Here is a 26,847-nt window from a genome sequence, read left to right as displayed (position 1 = left end):
TGTTTGATGGCCATTTCTTATGCAGTCAGTCCTTATGGATAAAATCAGTGCCGTCCTACTTTTTTCCCTCTTTTTTTCTAACGTAATACGTCAAGTTATTGAAATAAAATGAGTTGTGAAAGCAGTTTCATGTTGCATGCTTTCGTTCTTAACCTAATGTGGATTTAAGAAAATAATCTTCTGTAAATGAGGTATCTCTGCGTGTAAGAGAGATATACATCTATCTCTGTATTTTTGTCGAGGCACGAGAAGTGAGGATAACTCATCTGGATAGCGGTTGTCTATAAGGTGGAATACGTCGGGACTCCTCCTCACCTGCTTGAAAAGCAGTTTCTCTGGCCAATAACTCATCGTATCTTGTGAGTTAAACGCAGATGGCTGTAGCTTGTTTCAACCTGCCGTGTTTCACTGATAACAAACAACCAGCTCATTCCCTTTGTACAGTAGGTCAACAGTCCCAGCTCATGCTGTAGATCACACTGAGATCATGTTTTATGTGTAGTGCAGAATGGGAATTATGTTGCATAGTTTTCCTGATAGTGTTGTAACTGGTTCTCGCTGTTTTAGAGCAGGACTGGGTCTCAGTAATTGCCCTTAGTTACTCATAAGTCTCTCGTGATTGGAGATTAACCTTTTGCTTTGGCGCAGTAGGTCTTGATTTCTTTTTAAGGAAATGATAGGGCAATATTTTCATTCATCCATGGCATGGCAAAGCAGTTGCATTGTAAACAGACGGTATTAGTCACTATGAGGGCTGTGCTGTTGTTACGATGTGTGTAGATTTTAAAGGTAATATGCAGTTATTATTATTTTTATTTTTTTACACATTCCTGCACTTGTTAAGCACAGTTCCTCATTAAATGTTTTATCCAAATATTTTTTTTTTTTTTATAAAAAATGCAAAAACTGTAAAATAAAATGTTAAAATGTGTTCTTAACCCTTGAAACAACCTCCAGTCCAATTGTTGAACAAGTTCTCAACTTAATTTTTCACACTGAACCCTGTGAATCGTGTCCAAGATAATGGAAAACCTACAAAATAGTAGCAAAGTAATCTGTGATTTAAAGGCCTGCAAAAGCCTTTAATTTAATGAAAACTAATAGGTATTTCCATATTTTTCTTTTTCTAGTTAAACTAAAGTTTAAAAATGACTTTTAGAATTATACTATGATGATGACGACGACAGCGATGATTAAAATACATTATACAGTAATCATCACCAAAGTTTTGGAGATTAATTTGGTCTTGAAATGCATTAAAGGAATAGCTCACCCAAAAATGAACATTTAAAAACTTTGTAAGAAACAAATCCATCCTCCAGCCTCATCGCAAGCATTTCTCTTCTATGCTTTTTTGGTGCCAAATGCAAATATTCCATTATCTTGGATACACATGAAAGAGCAGTGCATTGGTCCAAGTGTTTTTCCACCACAACTACATCTTAATTTCCTAAACTTCATTCCTGATTACATTTAAATGAATAGTTCAGCCAAAACAAGAATTATGCATTATGAACAAATACAATTTTGCTCTGTTCCTCACACAAATATCTTGTATGGCAAAGCAGACTAGAAATATAGTGTTCTTTTTTGGGGCTTGACAGCTACGGTCACTGCCTAATATCTCCATTTGTGTTTCATGGAGAAAGCACAGGGTTTGGACAAGCACAAGGCTAGGTAAATTATGTAAAAATGTTACAATTTGGGTGAACTATTTTTTTAAAGTAGGTTGAGATTGGTGGAGCTCCAGCTCATGTGATGATGGCAGCTGTCTGAAGGCGACAGGTCTCGGTTTAATCAAGTTAACACAAGCATGCGAGGAATGCAACAACACAATTACCGCTCTTTATATAATATTCATCTGTACACTCCAAGGTTATCAACACACATCCACTCCCCTTTCTGTGTCTCTCCCTCAAACCGTTTTGTTTCTCTTTCTGTTCAACACAAAGAGCACAATGACTGAGGATTTGTGTTACTGACATGCCAGCCAAAAGGTTTGGACGTTGTTTGTGCTTTTGCCCCTTTCCGGCCCAGAAGCCCCCTGATCCGGCACAGCTGATTAGTCTTCCTGAAGACATACGAGAAATGCTCTGATGGCATTAGGACAACACAGAAAAAAACTAATAACCATGGAAATTATTTAGATTTTACTGAACTCATCAAAACATCAGAACTTACACTATTGAGAGTATGCTTTTTTCCTAAGCAACTTACAAATGTGGATCATATGCCAACAGAGAGCCAATAATACACAGTTTACAATAGCAGGTTTATTAGAAAGCTAGTATAGGAGACAAACTAGAACTGAGAATAAATGGAGAAAAGTAGAGAAAGAAGATGATTTTGTTGATGATTTAACTCTAAGAAAAAAATTGGAAATAATGAATCCATTTAAATTTGTCTACAATGTAAGCAGAAGCCTTTAGAGCTACAGAAGATGAGACTTTTCAAGATTTTAAATGTATATGTATATGCATGCATATAATATATGTTAATCCAAAATATCCAAAGTTTTGACAGGTAGTGCATGCATAGTGCAATATCAAGTAGGAAAAATAAATGGATGGATTGCTTGAAGATGTTTTGCTCTGTAGCAGAAATAAGGTAAATGTCATGAATTACAATTCCAGGTCATTTCCTCCCAAAATACATATTCACATAAAATGCGAAACATTTTACCTTACTTTTTTGACAATTCAGTTCTATTTCCACCATAAATGTGCATAATCATTCTGAAAATAATGTCACAGTGCATAATAACCCTACATCATAATATACTTCATTATATGATTCCCTAGGGTTTTCCTTTGGTTTTAGGATAAATGTGATCTGGACACGTTCTTGTCAGGTTTTCAGGACATTCAGTCCAACTGCAGATGGTATTCTTTTATTTGCAGGTGAATCTTGTGCTGTCATGTCTACAGTGTGTTTGTTTTTGGTTTGTAAAGGCTTACTCACCTCTTTGGATGATTGTCAGGGCTATTTTCAGCATTGCGGTTGGCCACCAGTAGACCTGCGGTTATCACCTTTTGTGTGTTCACCTGCACCCCTGCTGCGGTTTAAGAGGCCGGGCATGAACCATTAACCAGAGGTTATGCTCGGAGTAGACCGCCTCAGGATGTGTCAGAAAGATTTACACGACTCAACCGTGATGTAAATACCAGCACTGAAGCCCTTCTGTTGCCCACATAATGAATCCAGCTGTCAGGGTGCTTGTTTTGACACATGAGAATCAAGGGGTCACGTAAAAAAATCACTGCAAATATAAAGCATAATATATAATATGAGTTAATATACTTTTCAGGCCTACTTCTTTTGATGACCTCCGAAAGAGAAGTCGTCAGGCTGCGTTTCAAACATTCCAGGCATCTTCAGAGGCATGAAGGCATGCTGGGTCGGGCCAGATCTCAGGGCACACATAAGGTGTTTGTTAGTTATGGATAGCAGGTGGACAGGCTGTCATCAGCAGGTGCCTGCAGGCAGAGTTAGGCCAGGTGATGGAATCCAGTCTGGAGAAAGACCAGGCCTGTGTAAGGAATCTGGAGAAAGACTTAGAGCAGAGCTCTGCGATGGACTGAGAAGAGGGAGAGATTTCTCTGTCACTGGTACAGTGGTCATCCTGGGTCTGGGTAGAGATAAGGATGTGTACGCTTTGCATAAATGTTTATGCCGGGTTAGAACGGACTGTTCGCACATTTCGAGACCTGCCCTGCTAGAAGAACAAGACGGGACATATTTCACATAACACAGAGAAAAAAAAATTACATACATAACTCAAGAACTAACTGATTAAATACATTTCATTATTCCTTATTTAGCTTCTCAATTTTTTTATTTTTGCAACTTTTTGGTTTTGCAGGTCTTTTTTTTTTTTTTTTTAAATGTTTTTAAAAATAATATTGAATGATGTACTACAATAAATATTATACAAATACATGATAAATATGAAATTAAATTATAATATGTTTTAATTATTTATTATCGTATTTTTCAGACTATAAGTCGCACATGAGTATAAGTCGCATCAGTCCAAATATACGTCATGATGAGGAAAAAAACATATATAAGTCGCACTGGACTATAAGTCGTATTTATTTAGAACCAAGCACCAAGAGAAAACATTACCATCTCCAGCCGCGAGAGGGCGCTCTATGTTTTCAGTGTAGACTACAGGAGCACTGAGCAGCATAGAGCGCCCTCTTGTGGCTGGATACGGTAATGTTTTCTCTTGGTTCATTTCTCTTAGTTCATGTCAAATTAATTTTGATAAATAAGTCGCACCTGACTATAAGACGCAGGACCAGCCAAACTATGAAAAAAAGTGCGACTTATAGTCCGGAAAATATGGTAGATTTTTTTTTTTTATATCTTGTCTTAAAACTTCAAAACATTATCTGTTTGCAGGTTTAAATAAAAAAAAAAAAAAAACAAAAAAAAAAACTCTTCAGACTGTCATGCTATTTTAACATTTTTTTGTTGCCTATTCTGTGTATCTATGTTTGTCCAAGTTATCCAAAATTGGGATCTTTTCATCCTGCTTACATTTGTTGTTTCTCTCTTATCAGTCTTCCTGCTTAAAGCGGTTAATCATTTGTGTTCAGAGTTTGTTTAGATACGCTGAGACCTGTAGTGAGAAAAAACAAGAGCTTTTCAGTGTTCACGTGCTTTACGGCTCCACATCCACAGCTGGAATAACATCTTTTAACAGGAAGTCAAATCAAACAGCTGCACTAGTCATGCTTAACGTCTCATGCCCCTTTATTAAGAGAGCATACTGTTCACATAGTGAAAGAATGAGACTGAGCATTCTTACCCATAGAAACTTTTGCATGACAATTTAGATGTCTTCAAAAATCAGTCTGTACTCAGTCTAATGCTATGCGGTTGCTAGGTTGTTCTGGATGATTTTAGGGAATTGCTGTATAAAAATTGGTTCTCGAGCAGTTCTTTGTGGTAGTTGAGGTGCTAAATTGGCTTGTAATCATAAGTGCTATATAGCACCTACAAAGAACATGTAATGGTTCATCACTGGGGTTAAAGTGCTATGTACTGTAGTACTTAAAGTGGTTCACCTATGATTACGAGCCAAAAAACCACTTTTAGTGCTATTTAGCACCATTTCTCTTTAGATTGTTTTTCACAAACATCAGCAATACAAGACATGTTGTGATTTTTCAGGTGCAGCACACCTGTTAAGCTAGAAACTCTGTTAGTTAAGGCTCAGTACCTTTTTAAGGGACACTTTATCAATGACAAGTCAAGGTCACTGATAAACGAGAAACTGACATTGCGAAACCCGATGTACTCTGTCAGCATTAAGACGAGCAATTAAATGGACCGAGCAAATTTAACACAAATGCCAGATGGTTGAAAATAACACATTTATATATTCAGCTGTCAAAACAAATGGTAAGAGCCGATGGCTTCCAGACCATGTCAAATTCCTCACTTTCATCTGAATCAAATTTTGCAAAGACACGCTTGAACTCTGGGTATTTAAAAAATGGTTGTCCTTGGAATGACACAACTGAAATCTGACCCAAGTTGCCTTGACTTTATTTACTTACCACAACCAGTGAGAGAAAAACCAGTATTATGTTTGTGGGTTCCAAGTCACCGGCTTAGTGGTAAAATCACTGTGACACAAGGCCTCTTTTGGCCCAGATCACACATGAAATACTGTATCCCACAATGCAATTTGTTTAACTTGACCTTTCATAGTCTGATGAATGAACTGGTAATATCAACCATGACATCTCTTTTTTTCTATTTTTTACAAAAGAAAAGCAAATGTATTTAATTTAATTTGTTATTATATTTATATTTTATTTTTACTTTATTTTTTCCATTTTATTTTATTAGTGGTTTAATCTTTATTTCTTTATTTTAAATTGTTTACTTTGTTTTATTTTTATTTTTAATTAATTTATTTTTTGTTTTGCTTTATTTTTTTTACTTTATTGTATTTTGAAATATATTTTATTTTCATTTATTTTTATTTTATTATTACTTTTTATTATATTTTATTTTCATTTTAAATGAAGTTAAGGCAACTTTAATATTATTATTTTAATTTATTTTTACACTAAGGAAGTCCAAATCATATAATTTGCAGCTTAAGATATCTTGCAGTCTTATGTGTGGTTCAGCAGTTTGTGGAAAGTTAAATTAATAAATAGTTTTTTTTTTTTTTTTTTACACATCATTTCTTGTCCACCGATTAGTCTTTAAATGTCTGACTCATGTTTGTTTATTTGTTAATTTTTTTTTTTTAATCATCAGACATGATGTCATGATGCCAGGGGTCTGTCTAAAGTCTGTCTCCTTCCTTAGGAGGTGCTTTCACACAATAATGCTGTCTGTTTAATCATCGACTGAATAGGCAGCTGTCACTGCTTTTAGACACAACTGTGGAAGGAGGCTTCCTGTTTGTGCACAGCTCCAGTTCCTCAGATGCAATTTTGCCTGGAAACTGTTTTTCTTAATGCTCCAGTAAAGGCAGTGCTAGAAATGATGGTCCGCCATCCTGTTTGTGAAGCCCAGAGCTCATTTGTTGAAGGGAGGCGGGATATTAGTTGTGGCAGTGGTCTGAGCAGAAATCCTATTATAAAGGACTTCAGCAGATTGTGAGTTCTGACAAAGCAAATCACATCAGTGAATTTCCAAGTCTGTTAACGAAATAACATGCGTACATCTGTTATAAAACGCTCGCTGTTTAAAACTATGTAAACTATTAGCGTCCACACCAGCAAACGATATCGCCGTTTTTTTCTGATCGTACGTGCGTCTGCCGCTTTAAATCCTTGAGCTCGTTACAGCAGGATGGATTCTGATTCGATGTCAATGTTTATATCGTTCATCAGCTGGAAAAAAATCGTTCTCAAAGTGATTCCAACGACACCGTTTCTCTATGCCTTTATCGTTATAGTTGTAGTGTGGACTCTGCTGTTCTTTAATATTGAGAACGATTTTTAGAACTATATCTTTATCGTTATCTTTATAGTTATCGTGCTTGGTGTGAACGGGCCTTAACTTAATGTGAACTAATGACATCATCACATGTTCTGTGTGAAAGTTATCAGGTTATCAGTTCATCTGTGCATGTTTTCCAAAAACATAACAAGTTGCACTGCTTCTGAAACCACTTTCTATTTCAGCCAATGTCATGAATCCTTCTTCAGTCTTTCTCTTCCAAACATCTGGCTCTGACTGGTTAAAATCAAGTCCTTTAGTTTTGCTATTTTTTCTTGTTGAAAATCCCATTTTACTTGAAAATGTCACATCACAGTGGTAAAATGTGTTGACATGTTGACATGAAAGTCACAGAATTATGCCTGACATTTTTTTTTTTTTTTCTGTGTTGCAGGTATCGTCCTCCTGCGTTCCTGTTGCCAACTATGAACTGGTAAGAACGTCTGTGCTTGTTTTTATGACCCGTTTGCGATCGTTTCCTAGAACCGTCATCACTCGGAATCTGCACTGTTAATCAGATTGATGATAAAGTGATGTTTGTCTGCTTCCGAGGCCAGAACGTATCATCCCACAACCGTTAATATTTATAAGACGGAAATAAAAGCTTGGGGTCTTCGGTTCAGATCTCTCCCAAGACCTAAATAAGCCAGGGATAATAACAAAGCTTGAGCGATAGCATAGTGAACATTCCTTTTTTGGTTTGAATTGTGATTTTGGTCTTTCTTTCCTCCTCCTCCTCCTCCTCCTCCTCCTATGTATGCCTGCCCGTGCAAGGCAAGCCAGAATCCATCATTACTCTACCCACGTTACTAAAAAGCCTCTTTTTGTACATCGTGTCCTCAAAATGGAACGCATATTTTGAGTTGGTTTTTTTTTTGAGGGAAAGATTGGCTTTCGTCAGTTGGACATGGATTGGTTTATTCTTGCTCTCTTACCCTTCATTACTTCCCAGATAAAGCATAAAATGGTGGATTGAGTTTGGAAGTGCATGCAGGTACTGGATCTCATAAACACACAGTTGAAGTCAGATGGCCTGTTTAAAGACTAATCATTTGAACTTTAAAAACTGATGTTCTGAGGACAAGTGAGAAACATGTTTTCAAGACACGAGACAAATGCTACAGGACTGCAAAAATACAAGTTTATTCACCAATGAATTGTGTTGCATCTAATTGCATTAACTTAAAGGGGGGGGGGGGTGAAATACTATTTCATGCATACTGAGTTTTTTATACTGTTAAAGAGTTGGATTCCCATGCTAAACATGGACAAAGTTTCAAAAATTAAGTTGTACGTTTGAAGGAGTATTTTTGTTCCAAAAAAACCTCTTCCGGTTTGTCACAAGTTTGGGAAAGTTTTTTTCGAGTATGGCTCTGTGTGACGTTAGATGGAGCGGAATTTCCTTATATGGGTCCCGAGGGCACTTCTCCCGGAAGAGCGCGCGCTCCAGTATAGCAGAGCACTGAGAGCACAGACATTCATTCACTGATCAGAGCGAGAGCGTCGCGAAAAGTCACAAAAGAAGTGTGTTTTTGGTTGCCAGGGCAAGACAACCCTGCACAGATTACCAAAAGAGAAACAGCATTAAGGGACCAGTGGATGGAGTTTATTTTTACAGAGCATCAACGGAGTTGTGCAAGTGTTTTTGTTTGTTCCCTGCATTTCGGATTGCACATCGTTTATTTCTTAAGGATAATGCAGTCCCAACTAAAAAGGGTCACGATCGTGTGTTGGAACCACATGCGGTGAGTAAAACGGCTTCAAATATCTCTGTGTTGTTAACTTAGCTATCAGCGCGTAAGCACATCAAGTAAACAACATGCGATGTTGGCATCAAACTGCACTTTCCACATGTACAGCTTAAAAAAAAAAAAAAAAAAAAAAAAAAAAGACGACATAAAGTGGAACTTGGTCATTTTCCAAAACCGCTAAGCAAATATATACAGTTTCAGTACATACCACACATAGCATACCGCCTTTGCTGATGCTGCTCTTGTTAAATTTCAGCCTCTGGATCTGTGTCACAGCTTCCACATGCTCTCAACTCAAAATCCTACTCGCGCTCATGATTCTTTAGCTCCGCCCACACGTCACGCCTCTAGGCGCTCGTGTTTTTCCGGGAAAAATCGGTACAGACTATCTTTCTCTTATAAATATAATAAAACTAAAGACTTTTTGGAGTAATGAAGGATGCAGTACTACTCTATAGGTACTCAAGATTAACAGTAGATTGAGTGAAAACGAGCATTTCACCCCCCCTTTAAGCAATAAGCTCCAAGAAGCTGTGGTTAACAGTGAATTTATAACAGCTAAGGGGCATTGTTAGGCACGCGCAAAGCAGAGTTCACTGTAAACCATGGCTTCACTGGGCTTATTGCTTTTATAAAATGGGTTATTACATATACGTAGTAAGGTTTCACAAAATAAACAGAGCTAATAAAGTGTACTGATATTAATAAAAACAGCATTCTTCCACCAAACAATGTAGTTCCTCAGAAACAGTTGTGGTTCCAGCAAAAAGTGGTTGCCAAGCAACACAGAGAAGTAAACTAAGGTGTATGTTTGTAGAGTAATTTACAACAGCTTTGAACGAGGCTCAGCCAATCAGAATCAAACAATAATTAAATGACTGAAATAATATCAATTAAATTTGAATATATAATCTAACGTGAACAGGTTCAGGGGAATGTGAATGGAGCACTGTTGTTGATAACTAAAACTAACTATTAAAAAGCTGAAGTAATATTTCATATAAATATTAGGTGAAATTTTAAAAACGTGATAAAAATACTACAATTGAAATAAAAATAAATGATAAAATATATATTTTTTAAAAAAGCTAAGTTTTTGCTAACAGTACTATATTGATCATTTTAAAGTGGAAATGACAGGAAAAATTTTGAGAGATATTTTGTCGGTGTGATCGTGGGGGTCTGTGGCAGCTGAACTTCTCTAAGTAGAACACATCAAGAAACACAGAGCAGTTGTCCAGAAAGAAAGTGAAAATGGCTTGGACCTGCAGATTGAACATCCCAAACATGAATATTTAGTCTGTGGAGAAACGCTTTTGTGATTGTGCCACTGTCCCTAAGCACTGTACCTCTCTCTCTCTCTCTCTCTCTCTCTCTCTCTCTCTCTCTCTCTCTCTCTCTCTCTCTCTCACACACACACACACACACACACACACTGCCTTCAGCAAGGACAAAGCTGCTGAACTCATTGTTTACAATGACGCAGCTCACTGAAGCCAAAAACCACCCTGTTTAATGGCTTTTCAGTGAATTCAGGAGTATTTCTGTGTAGACCTGCTTTCTCGTCACTCCATGTTTGGTAAATTCTCCTCTGCTAAATGTGTCGGCTGGCTGGTGGTTAGACCTGTGATCTGAAACCCAGTAACAAGGATCAAATGCCTGTGTGAATTAACAATTGTGTATGAATATTTTCACCATAGGTGATATGATCTTAAAAACATAACACAGCATGTGAAGTGAAGTGAAAGTGACCCATACTCAGAATTGGTGCTCTGCATTTAACCCATACAAAGTGCACACACACAGCAGTGAACACACACACACCATGAACACACACACGGAGCAGTGATTAAAAACGTAACATAGCATGTCAGGTAGTATATAACTTTATTACAGTAACTATTACAGTACGTTACTGTATTACATTTGTGAATTCTTCTGGAAATTCTTACTGAATTGTTATTAAAACAATGTACAAAAACATATTATTATTATATGTTTTGGGTGAAATGTGACCTGTTCATGTTTTTGTCAGATGAACTGATCTTGTCAAGTACAGTGTGTATTTAACTCTTCGTGCCCATGCTGTACTTTTTTATTAGACACAAGTGGACGTCCAGACTCATATATTAGGTGGGCGTTATCTCAATAATATGCTCTCTACGTCACTGCTTTTAAATTGAAGACGGGCTTCAGGCTTTCTCTTTTAGAGCTGTCTGCCGTCCTCTAGAGCCATCTGGTCTGGGTCTGTTTCACCACAATGTGATATTGGCCATAATTGGCCATGAGAAGGTGAAACGCATGCCGGGCCTCGGATGACATTAAGCAGACCAGAGTTACTCTGGTCTTTCCAGCTCTTTCTGTGTTTATGCTCCATGCCCAGGCCCCTTAAGGCTCTCTGCTTCGCATCCTTTCTCTTTCTTTTTTCAATGCATACGATGCATAATGCAATATCTTAAATGTATGAGTCTGCTTTGGCGGGGAGGGTGGTCCTCTGTGACGTCCTCCCCCTGTTGTGAGCATTAACCCAGGGTCAGATGATTGCTTTGGGAAGTTTTTGTTCACAGGTTCCTACAGCTCAGAATTCTTTAGCTGAATACCATCTTCGGAATTCTTTCCGTAGAACTGTCCTGTGATGGAAGGCAGGCACAGACCCTCCATTAGTGTAATGTATACAGAGTGCCACTGAAATGCACAGTGTCCCGTCTGTTTACATTTTTTCCATCCCTGCTGTATTGTGCTGAAAGGTTGCAGGTGACCTTTAAAACTCTGAGAGGAAGGCTGTTGCTGATGTCAGGTTATGTGCATGTTCCTCACCTACATCGACATTTCCACTGTATCCTGGGTCTTATACTCTGGAGACCCGCCTACTTTCCACCCTAGTTGTCGATGATTTGATTTATCAAGGGTTGCTGTTGTTTCAGCCACGTCTGGACATTAACCAAACACATTCAAATCACACTGTAATTGACTTTGAGGTGCTGGAGTCAGGAATGAAGAAACATGTCCTTTTTAGGTGCTCCCTGTGCTGTGTTTCGACAGAGATCTTCAGATCTACAAGCCAAACAGCTGCCCTTTCCACAGTTTATGAACCAAAACACAGAGTTATTGAATAACCCCATATGATGAGGGGTTGCAAGTGAATCTGTGTTGTCGATGACCTAACCAAGCCCTTATGCCCCATAAATAAGGCATTCAACCATTTAAAAAAGGTCATATCAGGCATTTATATATATATATATTTATATATCAGTATATAATTTGAATATATTTTCTTTATAAATCTATTTTTATATATCATAAAATAATATATTTTAATGATTTCAAAATAAATTATACATATATAAATAAATATATATTATATATAATTTTATTTATGTTTTATGATATATTTCAATAAATTATAATGATACAATCATTATAAATTATAATGGAATTATTAATAACAGTCATTTTATACAGGTATAAATAAAATTTAATTTAATTGATTTAATTGTTTGTTTAATCTTCACTTTGTTAACTGCCTTTAAGGCCTCCTTGTCTTTTAAACAGTTTCTTTATGAAGTTGCATCACATTGTGACAGAATCATGTACCAGTAGGTACTGAAACAATGTTGTAATTGTTGAAACTGCAGAGTGGTAGGTGCTACACACAGCCAGAAACAGTACAGGTTTGACAGACCTTATTTTACTTTTACCGTTACTTGTTGTTTCTCTTCTTGAAGATATAGTTTACCCAATAATTTGAATTTCAGCATTATTTATTCATCCTAATGTCATTGTGAACATTCTGTGCTTCTGCCAAAAAGAAAGAAAGTCATACTGTTTTAGAATTACGTGAGGTTGATTATATAAAGACAAGGAGTTTTCATTTTTGGGGGAACTCTCCCTTTAAGTTTCTTAATTCTCAGTAGGTGTCTTTAATGTGATAGTGTGGCCATGTTCAAATACATTCATCTGTCTGGCTTTAGAAACTTGTATATGCAATGAACAGTTTCTGAACCCTAAAGTATGTGTATAGTAGTTAATTGTGCTGTTGATAGGAACGGTCACTTCTTATAGCCACCAATAGGGGGCAGCAGGCAATATGAAGTGTTTACAGTGCATTCACCTTGGGCTTAAAATGCCACCTCCTCTTTGTGGTTTCCTTTTGTTTCTTTAGCCCTGCACTGTTTTTGAGGACAGATCTGATCTACATCGTTGCTGTTCTGTAAGCAGTTGAACTACGATCAGTGACTAAATGTCTAAGAACTCTGAACATAGAACAGGCAATTTTTCCCATCATTAGACGGACAAGCATATGGTACATTTGACAAAATGCCTTTTTTAACTGTGCGGTTTTAGGAATTTTCATTGGGATATAAATCTGTGGCCCACAGAAATGCACATGAAAGCTTTTAAAAATGCCTTTTATACCTGTTGCATACAAATTATGGTCTAAGGAGTGATTTAGGACAAATAGCAGCTGATCACATGTATTCCAGAGGGGGGATACAAGGAACAAACAGAGTTGATCGCAGTGAAACGTTAAACTATAATTTAACCCACATGCAGCCGAAATGAAACAGGAGGACACAGGGAGCCTTGTTCTAAATGCAGAGTAACTGCAGCAAAACAAAGGGTGAGTATTTCGGGATCTCGGAGGAGAGGCTGGAATACCACATAGGGAGGGAAAGAACCAGAATCACTGAATCTTCGTGGACACGCCCTCAACTCCACTGGACTCCTACCAAACTGACGTGATTGCCCATCTCTCTCTGGCCTACGTCTGCCCGCTGTGGGTACAGCATTTCACAAACACTTGAGCTGCTTTTCCCTTTAAAGTCGGAAGTGGGATATCACTTTCTTCTGACCATAAAGATGATGTATAACCTGCCGGAAAACAGTAGATAGTTTTTAGGAGGACAGTGACCATCTTAAATCAGTAACAAACCAGCTACCAGCTGGTCGTACCAGGTTATTTAGGCCAAAATCGTGTTTTTGGATGTTTCATATTAAAATTAAATTATAGCCATTTTTTTTATTATTATTTACAGTATTATATGTTATTTTAATAAATAAATAAATTATATATATATATATATATATATATATATATATATATATATATATATATATATATATATATATATATATATATATATATATATATATATATAATAAACTTGGTTCCATCATAAAATGGGACTGTTATCTAAAATTCTGATTCCAAAAAGTAAACGTAGAATTACAAGATATTTACTTGCAGTTATGAGTAGGGTTGGGAGATTGGGCAAAATTAAATAAAATCTTGATTTTTTTTTTTTGAACGATTGACTGATTGTTTTTTTTGTTTTTTTGATTTTTAACTGAAAATGTAGCGACAACATGATTCAGCTTACTTTTTCTTTATTAACCCTCTAGTTAAAGACAATTATATTCCAAGAGCAGCAGAAATGAAATTGTGAACATGATGTTAATGTTAAACAAATCACTTGTTAGATATCTTTGCAGAAAAGAAGCATGAAGTAGATTAGATTAGATTCAATTTTATTGCCATTGCACATGTAAGGTACAATGCAACGTAATGCAGTTAGCATCTAACCAGAAGTGCAATAAGCAGCAGTAAGTACAGAATATGCAGTCTCTGCAATATGTTACAAATGTACAATAAATATATAGATAAGGCAGTACTATGCACATAATTTACAGATTTTTAAATTACTGGGCAGAATTCAGTAAGGAGACAGCTGTAGGGAAAAGGCTGTTTCTGAGTCTGCTGGTCCTTGTCTGGAGGTTCCTGATGCGCCATCCGGAGGGCAGGAGGGTAAACAGTCTATGGTCAGGGTTAGAGGAGTCCTTAACAATGCTGCTTTCTTGATGTAGACAGCAGTTTCTCTGAATGTCCTCAATAGAAGACATCCCTGTGATAAGTTGGGAGGTTTTCACCACCCTCTGCATTGCCTTGCGGTCAGCAACTGAGCAGTTCCCATACCAGACTGTGATACATCTGGTCAGGATGTTCTTGATCACACACTGCTAAAAGTTCACCAGGATGGCTGAAGACAGCTGGTTCTTCTATAATGTCCTGAGGAAGAAGTAGTGTTGGTGCTGTACAATGAAGTAAAAGACTTATAAAAACATGTCTACAAACCAAGCAGACATCAAACAACATCACAAGTCATAGGCTTTAGGAAAGAGAAACTTTTGTAACTTTGATTTAAAAATATGTAATGTTTGTGCAGTTCTAATATGGAACGGTAACGTGTTCCGAAGTTTAGGTGCAGCTATAGCAAAAACTCGATCACCCCTAGATTTTAATTTTGACTTTGGAACAGTTAACAAACTCTGGTTGGCAGGTAAGGGGGAGCGAAGCAATTTAAACATAAAAAAAAATACTATAATACTATAAAATCAATTCTAAAGTGTTCTGGGAGCCAATGTAAAGACATTAACACAGGAGTAATATGTTCATATTTACGAATACTGATTAAAACACGTGCAGCCACATTGTGGACCATTTGTAATCTAGATATTGAAGAACTGTTTATTTTCAGATACAGGGCATTACAATAATCAATTCTAAAAGAAATAAAAGCATTGATTTGCAGTTTCAAAGTGCTTAAAACAAAGGAAGGTTTTCACTTTACCCAACGTTAATTTATTTACCTATCAAATTTAAGTGCACTATCGAAAAAGACGCCCAAGTTTTTTACTCCTGATTTAACTGAAGAAGATAAAACCCCAACATTAACATGAGAAATATTTGGGACTTCAGAAAAGCCAAACACAATAAGCTCTGTTTTACTCTCATTTAGATAAGAAAATTTTTTTTAGAAGACATCCAGGCTTTGACATCGGAGAGAGACCGCACAGGGGGTCTACACTATTTTTATGCTTCAGGGCCAAATAAATTTGAGTATTGTCTGCATAGCAGTGATAGTACAAGCCATGTTTTGTCAAAATAGAAGTTAAAGGAAGCATATATAAAGAAAACAATAAAGAGGCCAAAATAGAGCCTTGGGGGACCCCACAAGTCAGAGGGACAGCCCCAGAAAAATATAGTCCAATATTGATTGAGAAGCTTATATTTTTAAGATATGACTGAAACCAACTTAATGCAGTTCCACCGATGTGCACAACGTGTACTAGCCAAGCAAGCAAGACTTGCAAGAAACCAGCCATCATGCTCCAAAACAAAAGTACCACAATAAGCTGTATTTTTTTTTTGCAGAATGTAAACGATGCTGTTCGTGCTCTGCATTTAACCCATCCAAAGTGCACACACACACACTGTGAATATACACCCGGAGCAGTGGGCAGCCATTTATGCTGCGGCGCCCGGGGAGCAGTTGGGGGTTCGGTGCCTTGCTCAAGTGCACCTAAGTCATGATATTGAGGGTGGAGAGAGCACTGTACATGCACTCCCCCCACCCACAAATCCTGTCAGCCCGAGACTCGAAGTCACAAGCCTTCAATTGCGAGTCCGACTCTCTAACCATTAGGCCACGACTTTGCCTATGTTGGACGCAACATAGCATTATTGCAGTTTAAAAAGTGAACTCACAATCTCTTATGATGATATAGAATCAGTGTAGCAGATAACACTCTCTTTGGAAATGTTGACCAGCCTGTGTAGATCTAGATTTAGGATAGAAATATTAATTATAATGATAATAGTGCATTCATGGTTTCATATAAGTACAGTCCGGGTTTATTTTAGCTTCATGTCATTTTAAAGGAGGCTCTGTTCACTCAATTTGTGCCTACGTACTTGGAAACTCCCTGTGCTTTTTTTTCCTCCTGCAGTATTTACTTAAGTGGGCTATAATTTGCGTTCTGTGAATCGGTTCAGGCGAGTGGCATGATCATATGATGAACCGTGTCAGTTTGGACCAAAACAAGTCAGTCACACATGAGTTTCTCTTTCTCTTTGATGAATTTGAGCATCCATCGGTGCACAGAATCTCATCCTATAATCCTGTCAGGCGGCCCTTGTTAGTTCTGCTCACTAAAACATGCCTCACCATTCTGTGACTGTAGCTCATACTTAGAGCTGGGAATTTCTCAAGACCTCAGACCTTAAGTGTTCAAACTTTGTCACATAGCATCAATTAAGAATTGACTTCATTATAATTCATGAGTTGGAATTAGAATTGGCCACATAGACACGAAGTTGAATTTATTTAATTGTAAATTCTGTTAACAAACAAAACGAAGTGTTCTTCGAATCTTGGGCTGCATTTTTCAAAAGCAACTATGGTGTCAAGTTCCGTTGTTAACAGTTGAATTCAGTGGAACTTAGGACCATAGTTAACAATGCTTTTGGGAAATATACCCATGGTCCATTCAATTTGTTAAATATAAAGAAGCATGTGAAAATCAAGTACACATTTCTATAGTTCTATATTATTCTTAAACAGATGTGTTTATGTATAAGGCCTATAAAACCTCAACCTCAACCTTATTTATTGATTTATTAATTTATTTACATGCATATGTCCAAATAGGAAAAATTAAAGACCGTATTAACATTTTGTTTTTAACGTTTGCTATGTAAATGACACATATTGCAATTATATGATTTATTTACATTTAGTATTTTTTTTTTTTAACTTTAGTATAATTTGCATTTCACTTCTGCATCTTGTTTGTTACCTGAATGCAAATTTAAATATTAAAAGAAATTAAAAATAATACTAATAATACAATATTTATTATAATAATCATGATTATTTATTCATTCTCCAACATTAAAAATAAAATGAGTTATTTAATTTATTTAGCAGCATATAATAATATTGTTATTGTTATTATTCTTATTCTTATTGTTGTTGTTTTTGACAGATTGAGCATTTCTTTATTTACTTACTTAATCACTTACCCAAAGCTAAACACTGCTTAGTTTCAGGATGAGTTTAGAATTGAATAGTGGATTGCAAGAGCTACCCTGACAACTATTGTGAAACAACAGGATGAATCTGACCTCACCCGATGCACTCTGTACAGGATCATTGTCCACTAAACTCCTGCTCCATAAGATATGACTGCTGGAGATGAAAAAGATCAGTTCTTGTTAACATTTTAAGAAGCAGTCTAAACCACATAAGCCTGAAGGAAGTCTTTCTGAGCATGTAAGACCAGAACACTGACTTTACTTTGGCAATAGTAGCCTGATGATTAAGAAACTTTGTCGCTGATGTACAAAAATTGCAGCTTTTGTCCAAGATTGTGGTGACTCAAGATTTGGTAGGTTGCTCAGTGCTAAATATTGTGCTATGGTGCAATACTCTTAACCCAACATCCTGGGAAACAGTCTCTGCCTTCAACACTGTAGTTATACTGTAAACCACAGTCCTCAGGTTTTTTTTAAAGTTTTTTTAATTTTCTTTCTTTCTTTTTCTTTTTATTAACCTTTAATATAGGTTTAAATAGTTAAAGTTATTATTTATAGGTTTGCATATGAAGAGTGATTGCTATGTGGCAATATATATATATATATATATATATATATATATATATATATATATATATATATATATATATATATATATATATATTGTTTTGTCTTGTTTTGTTTTGTCTTATATTTTTTGTTTCAGATATTTTAGTATTATTTTTTTTATTATTTTATGTTTTTTTTTCATTTAGATTTGTGTTAAAGATAACTGCTATATAAGAGCGGATCTAAAGTCAAGTCTCAAAAGTCTTTTCGTAGTCTCTCGTGAAAAGGACAAAAATACAAGTGTCTTTGATGAAGTGCAAAATTCACTCGAATGTACCTTCAAATGACCGTAGTCTCAGATCTTTCCCATTTCACGTCCACTTCTGGCTGATTCTGAAAAAAAAAAAAAAAAAAAAAAGGTAGAGTCAAGGATCAAAGAGAGATGGAAGTGGAAGTAAACACCAAAAGTCGTAAAAAGCTGTGGAGGAGAAGAGTTTACAAAATACTGAGTGCCGATGAAGCGAGATGAGAGAGTGTGTCAGATTTTACAAAATGTGTTAAGGTTTAACATTTGGAGCAGCGGAGAAGAAAAAGTTTCCCAGCGGCACTATTATCATGCGTCTGATCTGCACACGGTTCTAAGCCGACCCACTCTTTACATTCGAATCCCAGCACACTCCCAGACACGGCTGAAACTAGATGTTGTTGCTGAGGAGAGTTTATCCACGAAATGCTTGGATTGTGTGTTGTTAACTACTTCTGAAATCTCCGCTTTCCCTCAGATGTGGTTGTAAAAACTGCTGTATGGGACTTCTTGGCAAAGGAGACAGATAACAGAGATAGGTGACCTAGATGATGACCTTTCTGCTCTGTGTTGTACCGCCAGCGGTTGTACTGTATCTAATGGACTGATGTGTTTGTGTGACTGGCGAGAACCATAATGGGTTTGGTGGTGGTCATGCTAGATGGACATAACGAGGCTCTCAGAAGCACACAGAAAGTTGAGGTTGCCAAGCGTTCTCGCTCGGTGTCGGTGAAGCGGATGCGCTCTAGTTAGCGGTCAAGCCTCAGCTCTGGGAGGCTGTTTTGGGGGCTGCAGTAGTGCAAATTCTACAGCTGGGGTATAATTTCCCTCCAGCTTTATTACTCTTGGAAGACAGAGTTTTTTTTTATTTTCTCAGGAATTGAGACAGACGTCTAGGGTCGCTAGTGGAACACAGATTTGATGATTCACATTACATCATTGACCACTCAGACCTCAAAAGCCTGAGGTTTCGCCTTTCAGCGGAGGCTGTTTTGAATCTCCTTTAGGTTTTGAACAATTCCCAGGATGCTGGTCACATCTTTTTTATGCATTATATCACAGAAAACAGAATGTTTATTATTATTATTATTATTATTATTATTATTATTCATTTTTTTTTTAATAAATTATTTCAAATACACTAACATTGTATAGTTTGGAATGATTATGATTTTAAACGTTTTTTGAAAGAAGTCTTACATACTCACCAAGGCAACATTTATTTGATAAAAACAAACAAATAAATAAATAAAAACAGTATTATTTTAAAGTAATATGAAAGTTTATTTGAATATATATATATATATATATATATATATATATATATATATATATATATATATATATATATATATATATATATATATATATTCCTGTATTTAAAACTTTAAAAAAACAGCAGCCATTGCTCTAATCAAATCACATTAATTTAATTTTAAATGGATAGTTTTAATTTATGTATTTTTCTTATATATGACGTGTATATGTTTGTATTTAAATAAAATTATTATGAATGTAAAATTATTAATTTAACTTATAATTTTAGTTTTATAGTTGTAATTTATATTGTATAATATTTTATAATTAAATTAAATGTTATTTTTTGTACATACATACATACATACACGCATAGAAGTAGATTTTTTGTTTTATTATTTTGCTCTATATATATTTACTTAAATCTATTGTATTAGTATAAATACTTATTTTATATATACAGTGCAAAAGTCTTAGGCCACTAGTATTTTCACCAACAAAAATGGTTTTAAGTCTGTTATTTCTATCTTTTGTTTCTTTCTGTGTATATTTATTTCTATCTGAGTGTCAGTAGTAAATTTCAGTTTACATTTTTTGTTGGTGAAAATAAGGTACTGTACTGTATGTCTAGTATCTAAAATTGAAAGTGCTGCAAGCAAGGCTTCATCCAGAAACGTTTCCTTTTTAGTCCTCTTTTTAAAGTTTTCGATTGATTCCCTGGATGCCACTGACATCTTGTATACACATTATTTCTCTTGACTTCTTTAACCTTGCCATCGAGTTCAGTGATAGTTCGAAAAACCACAGAGTTGCCTGATACTGGAAAAGTAAAGCGGGACCTAGCGATCTCAGTGCTGTCTTGTCATGTCTTGTCTTCTCCTCATGGTGATTTCTTGTGTTCTTGTGCCATCTCAGACTTACATGGGTATTCTGAGGCTCGTCAGACTCGAGCTGGCCAATGACATCATGGATTCCTGGGGGCCAGAGGCCTCATAAATAAATGCCTTTCTCTGGCTCTGAATTGACGGGGGAATAAACTGTGCTGTGGATCCTGTGCTAAACTTCTGTATATGGTGCTTCTCAGCCACCAGACAGATTCACAGTAATGCTGGAGCTATGCGCTCTTGTCTAAATATTTACTTGGGCTGTTTAGTGATGCACCTACACACTGGAGATAGCCCATGTCTTCTCTTTCACTCTTTGATACCAGTTGATCAGTGTTTAACAGTATAACAGTGTAGAACCAGTAGTGTACACTTTGCATTCACATTTATGCATTTGGCAGATAATTGTATCCATATATCAGTTCATGCATTTCTTGAGAATTGAACCCATTTTTCACTGCATTTAAAATAGTTATAAATGAAGAAAACAAACTTCCAGTTGTCTTACAGACATATAATGTGGAGGGGTGTCAGGAAAGCAGATTTCTTGAAGCCTTTTCAGTCATTTTTGCTTGTCAGTGTATTTAACTGCTTGCTTTCTTGTCTGTCTCTCTCACCTCAGGCCCCCAGCAATGACCTCCCACTGAAACTTATAGAGACAACAGTGAGTATTTCAAAACATCATTTACAACTCCATTGACATGTGCATGCATGCTTTCTTAAAATCGGTATAATCAGTTCACCTTTGAAATACATGCATTGTGTGTATATATATATGTGTGTGTGTGTGTGTGTGTGTGTAATATTAAAAAAAATAAACAAACAATATATATAACAATATATATTTTGCATTTATTTTTTTGTAATTAGTTTTTTTATTTGAGAATTGTTTAAATAAAATGTTATTAAAAATAATCATACAAAAAACAAAAAAAGATTTAAATTTATTAGCTGTAATTTAAAGATATTTGTATTTGTGATTTTTATTTTATTTTATGCTTTAAAAAAATAATACAAACACTTTATACATATTAGTGCTGTCAAAGGATTAATCACGTTAAAAAAAGTTTTTGTTTGCATGTGTGTGTTCTAATTATGCATATAAAGTACATGTATTTACATGTCTAAATTTATATTCATTTAATTTATTTGATAAATAAATATATTTAATATATAAAAATAGCATATAATTCTGAAACATATGCATGCAGGTGTGTGTATTTATATATAAATAATAAATATAAATAGCACACACACACTTATTATGCAAACAAAAACTTTTATTTTGGATGCAGTTAATCATTTGAAAGCACTAATATGCATCTATAGAAAAAATAACATTTGAACTCTTATAATAAGTTTTATTTTTGTAATATTTTACTTAATATATATATATATATATATATATATATATATATATATATATATATATATATATATATATATATATATATATATTTAAAATAGTATAATAGTATTTATAGATATTTGTAGATAGAATTTTGAGAAATTGCAAACTTTCCTTTTCAGTCACCAAAAGCTAACATGGACAAGCTTGTTGGTCAGTATGAACATGATGATTATGTTTCCAGTGTTTTAAGAACAACAGTCAAATGCTGAATGTTTGAAGTGCTGGCGTTTGTTGGGTCAGTGTGAACACAGTGTGAAGTCATTACAGACATTGCTGCAGAAAGAACGGCTTTACGATATAAATATTTAGGTCTTTAGTGAAGACTGTTGCTATGCAGCTTCTGTAGTCTAAACTTCACCAGTCTAAACCTCACAGAGTGCTGAAGCTCAAATTATTGGTTGGATTAGCTAAACACATCCACACTGGGGCTAGAATGACCGCCCAATGAATGAGCTTTAAAGGGACAGTACGCTTAAAAAGTCAATTCAGTCATAATTTACTCGCCCTCAAATAGTTCCAAACCTGTATGAGTTTCTTCTTTCTGAACATAAAAAGATATTTTGTTGATCATCAAACGGCTGACAGTAGCCATTGACTTTCATAGTTTGGAAACAAATGCCGTGGAAGTCAATGACTACCAACAACTGTTTGGTTACCAGCATTCTTCCAAATATCTTCTTTTGTGTTCAACAGAAGAAAGGTTTTCAACAACATGAGGGTGAATAAACGTTGACAGAATGTTCATTTTCAGGTGAGCACTGTCACTTTAAGTGATTAGCAGAGGAAAAGATGTCGTAGCTCAAGCATGTGTGTTCAGTTGTGCCGTCGCCCCCCTCTCAGAAGCCCCTCATGCCTGAGTGAAGAACACTCACACCAGACACAGCTGTGGATGACTAACTGCCTTGATCCAAATAAAATTCAGACTTTCGTTTGGAGCCATCCATATGAGCCTGAGTATGTTCAGAGATTTAGGGACAGAGAAACAGACTCTTATAATCCCCCTGAAACATCATTAGATCGTTTTATTGATACAATATTGAGCTGGAGCGTAGCCGAAAGAAGTGGTGTAAAAAGCAAAGCCCTGCATGTACCCAGGGGGATACAGTATGAACCATTGTGGGGGACATTAGAAACCTTAACCAACATGGTGATTTACAATTCACTGACTAATCTAAAAGTGTAATGCTTTACTGGTAAGTCTGTGTCACTTAGTAGAATTACTGCTTACCGTGTTTGTTCATTTGGCAACCAGTTGGTAGAGTGTTAACTTATGTTTTTACTTTAAATCCTTGTAGCAAAAGTGACTGGTTACAGGTTTTTTTTTATTTTCTCACCTCAGTCAAGCCAGGGTTATTACTGTTAACTAAAAAAAAAACAGATGAATGAATCAGTTTCGTTTTTGAATTTTATTTCAGCTTAGTGCCAAAGAAACATTTGCCATTTTCATTTAGTTTTAGTATTAAAATAACAGAAACTAAACAAAGTAAAACATACGTATAAATATATATAACTGCTTAAAACAGAAACAGAAAATATAAAAGTGAAATCTAATTCAAAAATCAAAAACTACATACATCTGTGATACTAAAATTACACTGGGCCAGGCAAAGAAAAACTCTTAATAATAAGCATATTGTTATTTATTCATTATCAATTTTCAATATAATTATTTTGTTTATTATTTATAATTAATAATTAATTCTAAATTCTAAATATAAAAAAAATAAAAATAATGATATTATATGTAATTTATTGTGAATTATAATTTATATTAAATATATAAAATGTACCTTATTTAAAGCTGTAATGGTTGCTATATTTTAATAGCGTCTGTGGTGTATTAAAACAGGTATGGTATATTATTTCACTAATTGGTAGCTGAATGTTACAAATTAGTCTACATTTTTTATTACATGCGAGACGTAAGGGGTTTGGGATGTGTTAAACTGTGAATGACTGCTGTGTGAATTCTGTGAAGTTTCTACATGAGTATGTTCTGTGTGGGACTGACTGTCACTGTGAATTTCTACTATATATGTGAGTAGGAACTTTGTGTAATGTCCTCTTTAAATTTAGTTTACCACGGTCAAAACGCATCATCTATGCAGCTTATTCAGTGTAGTGACTCACTTACAGATCAGCGTAAAGTATTTGCCATACTCCTTGATCTTACTTACTGTAGCTTGAGATAGGAAGTATCATTTGACAAACAAGTATTTTTTGGATAGACAGTCATTTAAATTGAAGATTGGGTAACACTTTAGAATACTGTTTCTTACTTACTACATAACTAATTAGGAATTATTGAAGAAATAACAAGTGATTATTCATTAACACTTAACTCACTACTGTTAACTACTAAGAAAGATGTGTTAATTAATCAGTATGTAATATAATTTTATGATAGTGTTAAGTTTGCTAATAACTAATATATTCTGTGATACCTCCTGAATAACTACTATTAATTATCTACTAGTTAAGGTTAAATTATTAATTACTAATCGGTTCCCTGTGTTTTCACTTTAGAATACTGTTTCAGATTCTAATTAATTCTTCAGGAATTATTTGATAATTCTTTATTAATTACTAATCGGTTCCCTATGTTTTCACTTTAGAATACTGTTTCAGATTCGAAGTAATTCTTGAGGAATTATCTAATAATTCAGCCTGATCTCACAATCAAAATGTACATATTTAAACGTTTCATTCATATTTGTAAATTAAAACTGTCCAATACGTATGTACCTTTACGTATTTACAGTGTTTTTTACGTATTATCTGTACGTAATTACAGGTTCGATACGTAACTAAATTTAAATAAAAACAACCTAAAATACGTACAGATAGAACATGTTCTCTGACCAGTCAGTTATCCATAGAAAAATGCGTAACCCCACCCGAACCTAAACCTACCCAATTTATACAGATTGTTAAAAGAATAAAACATAATAAAACACAATTTTAGTAAAAATATAACATTAAAACGTTATTTTGAGCCACTAACGTTAATTCTACACCTACTCCTAAACCTACCAATAACCATTTCTTAAAACTACATAACGTTACTGTTATAAATAAACAAATAACAGACAAACAAACGTAACATTAATCATTTATTTTTTGCGAAAAGATCAAAAGTGGTACCAAAAGCAGTTCAAATGATAATGAGTTCCAGTCGCAGTCCTCTCTGGAGGTAATAGTTTTTATAAGGTACAGATGAGATTTAAATTTATGAATCCGTGAAATTATGAATCTGTCTTCTCTCCGTGAAGGCGCATTGGCGCGGGACTGATTTCAAATGTCTATCAACTGAAACACGGCATGTCACAATCTGTGACGAATTAGGTGAGAACCAATGAGAGTTCGTTATCAGTGCCGTAAACCGTGTCGTAACGTTTCTCGAGGGTGGCGCACTGGCGCTATTTTCACATTCAAATCATATCATAATGAGCGCGGGCTTTGACTGTGTGACGGTCGCTGTTGCTGAGAATGAAGATGAAGATCGATTGATAAAGGGCTGAATTTGGATCTGTTCCTTGCAAACATCTGGATTCTAAAGATATGGAGTACAGCAAACAAATAAAATGGATGTGATTTGTAATTTTATGCTGTGCTTTTGTGTATCTGTGGTTGTAATGCCACTCATTGGATAGGAGAAAATCGCACAGCAAAATATTGCAAAATGTTTCAGGTTCAAAATAAGTCATTCAGAATTATTTGATCATTAATTATTAATTACTAATGGGTCCCCTATGTTTTCACTTTAGAATACTGTTTCAGATTCTAAGTAATTCTTCAGGAATTATCTGATAATTCTTTATTAATTACTAATGGGTTCCCAATATTTTCACTTTAGAATAGGCCTAATGTTTCAGGTTCAAAATAAGTCCTGCATAATTATTTTATAATTCTTTATTAATTACAAATTGGGTACCTGTATTTTCACTTTTCCTGGTGTGTGTGTGTATATATATATATATATATATATATATATATATATATATACATATATATATATATATATATATATATATATATATATATATATATATATATATATATATATATATATATATAATGTGGTATATGCTGAGGAGGCACACATACAGTACTGTATATAAAATATAAAAACTAAGGTAAGTTATCACAAGGCACTGGAGTGGGGATCCTACTGGAAGGTGATTTCTTACAAAACACACTCACAAAACAATTTACTACATAGGCAAAACCTCTATAAAATGTATTGCATTTATTAATATTGCATTTTCATACTACTACTATTATTGCTAATATCATTTATATGAAAGGGTCACAATTCAATGTAATTGTGTAAAACTGTTCATTAGTAGTTACTTCATAGTTATTTTTCTTGAACCCTAACTAGTAGATCATTAATAGTAGCTCTTCAGGAGGTATGACAGAATACATTAGTTATTGATTAGCTAACTGTTACTTAACATAATCATAGAATTATATTACATACAGATTAATTAACACATCTTTCTTAGTAGTTAACAGTAGTGAGTTAAGTGTTAATGAATAATCACCTGTTAGTTCTTCAATAATTCCTTATAAGTTATGTAGTAAGTAAGAAACAGTATTCTAAAGTGTTACCGAAGATTGAAGATGTCAAATCTTTGACTATTGCATTACATTTTGCTATTTTGAATGACATGTGCATAATATTTTAAGATGATTACACATCAAATTGCACTTCACCTACCTGTCTTTGGAATGCAAAACCTCCTCTCCATAAACTGCTGATTGTTGTTGCGGTTTCGGACTGGAAGTCGTTTTGTGTGGTTAATATGCCATGTACAAATTGGTCTCCCTCTCTAATC

At 35.0% G+C, this 26,847-nt stretch overlaps 1 protein-coding gene across 17 annotated transcripts in view; it reads left to right on the top strand.

Annotated features, from left to right (window-relative positions):
* Positions 1–26,847, top strand: part of LOC127964594 (tensin-1) — a 282,126-nt gene that overhangs the window by 180,635 nt on the left and 74,644 nt on the right. For all 17 annotated transcript variants that reach the window (XM_052564840.1, XM_052564839.1, XM_052564837.1 and 14 more), the window contains 2 exons: positions 7,370–7,408; positions 21,218–21,259. In XM_052564840.1, the coding sequence (XP_052420800.1) occupies positions 7,370–7,408; positions 21,218–21,259 (81 nt within the window). The remainder of the gene's footprint in view (positions 1–7,369; positions 7,409–21,217; positions 21,260–26,847) is intronic.

This window comes from Carassius gibelio, chromosome B9 (genome assembly GCF_023724105.1).
Source record: "Carassius gibelio isolate Cgi1373 ecotype wild population from Czech Republic chromosome B9, carGib1.2-hapl.c, whole genome shotgun sequence".
Taxonomy (NCBI): Eukaryota; Metazoa; Chordata; class Actinopteri; order Cypriniformes; family Cyprinidae; genus Carassius; species Carassius gibelio.
This window is presented reverse-complemented; position numbering and strand designations above follow the sequence as displayed.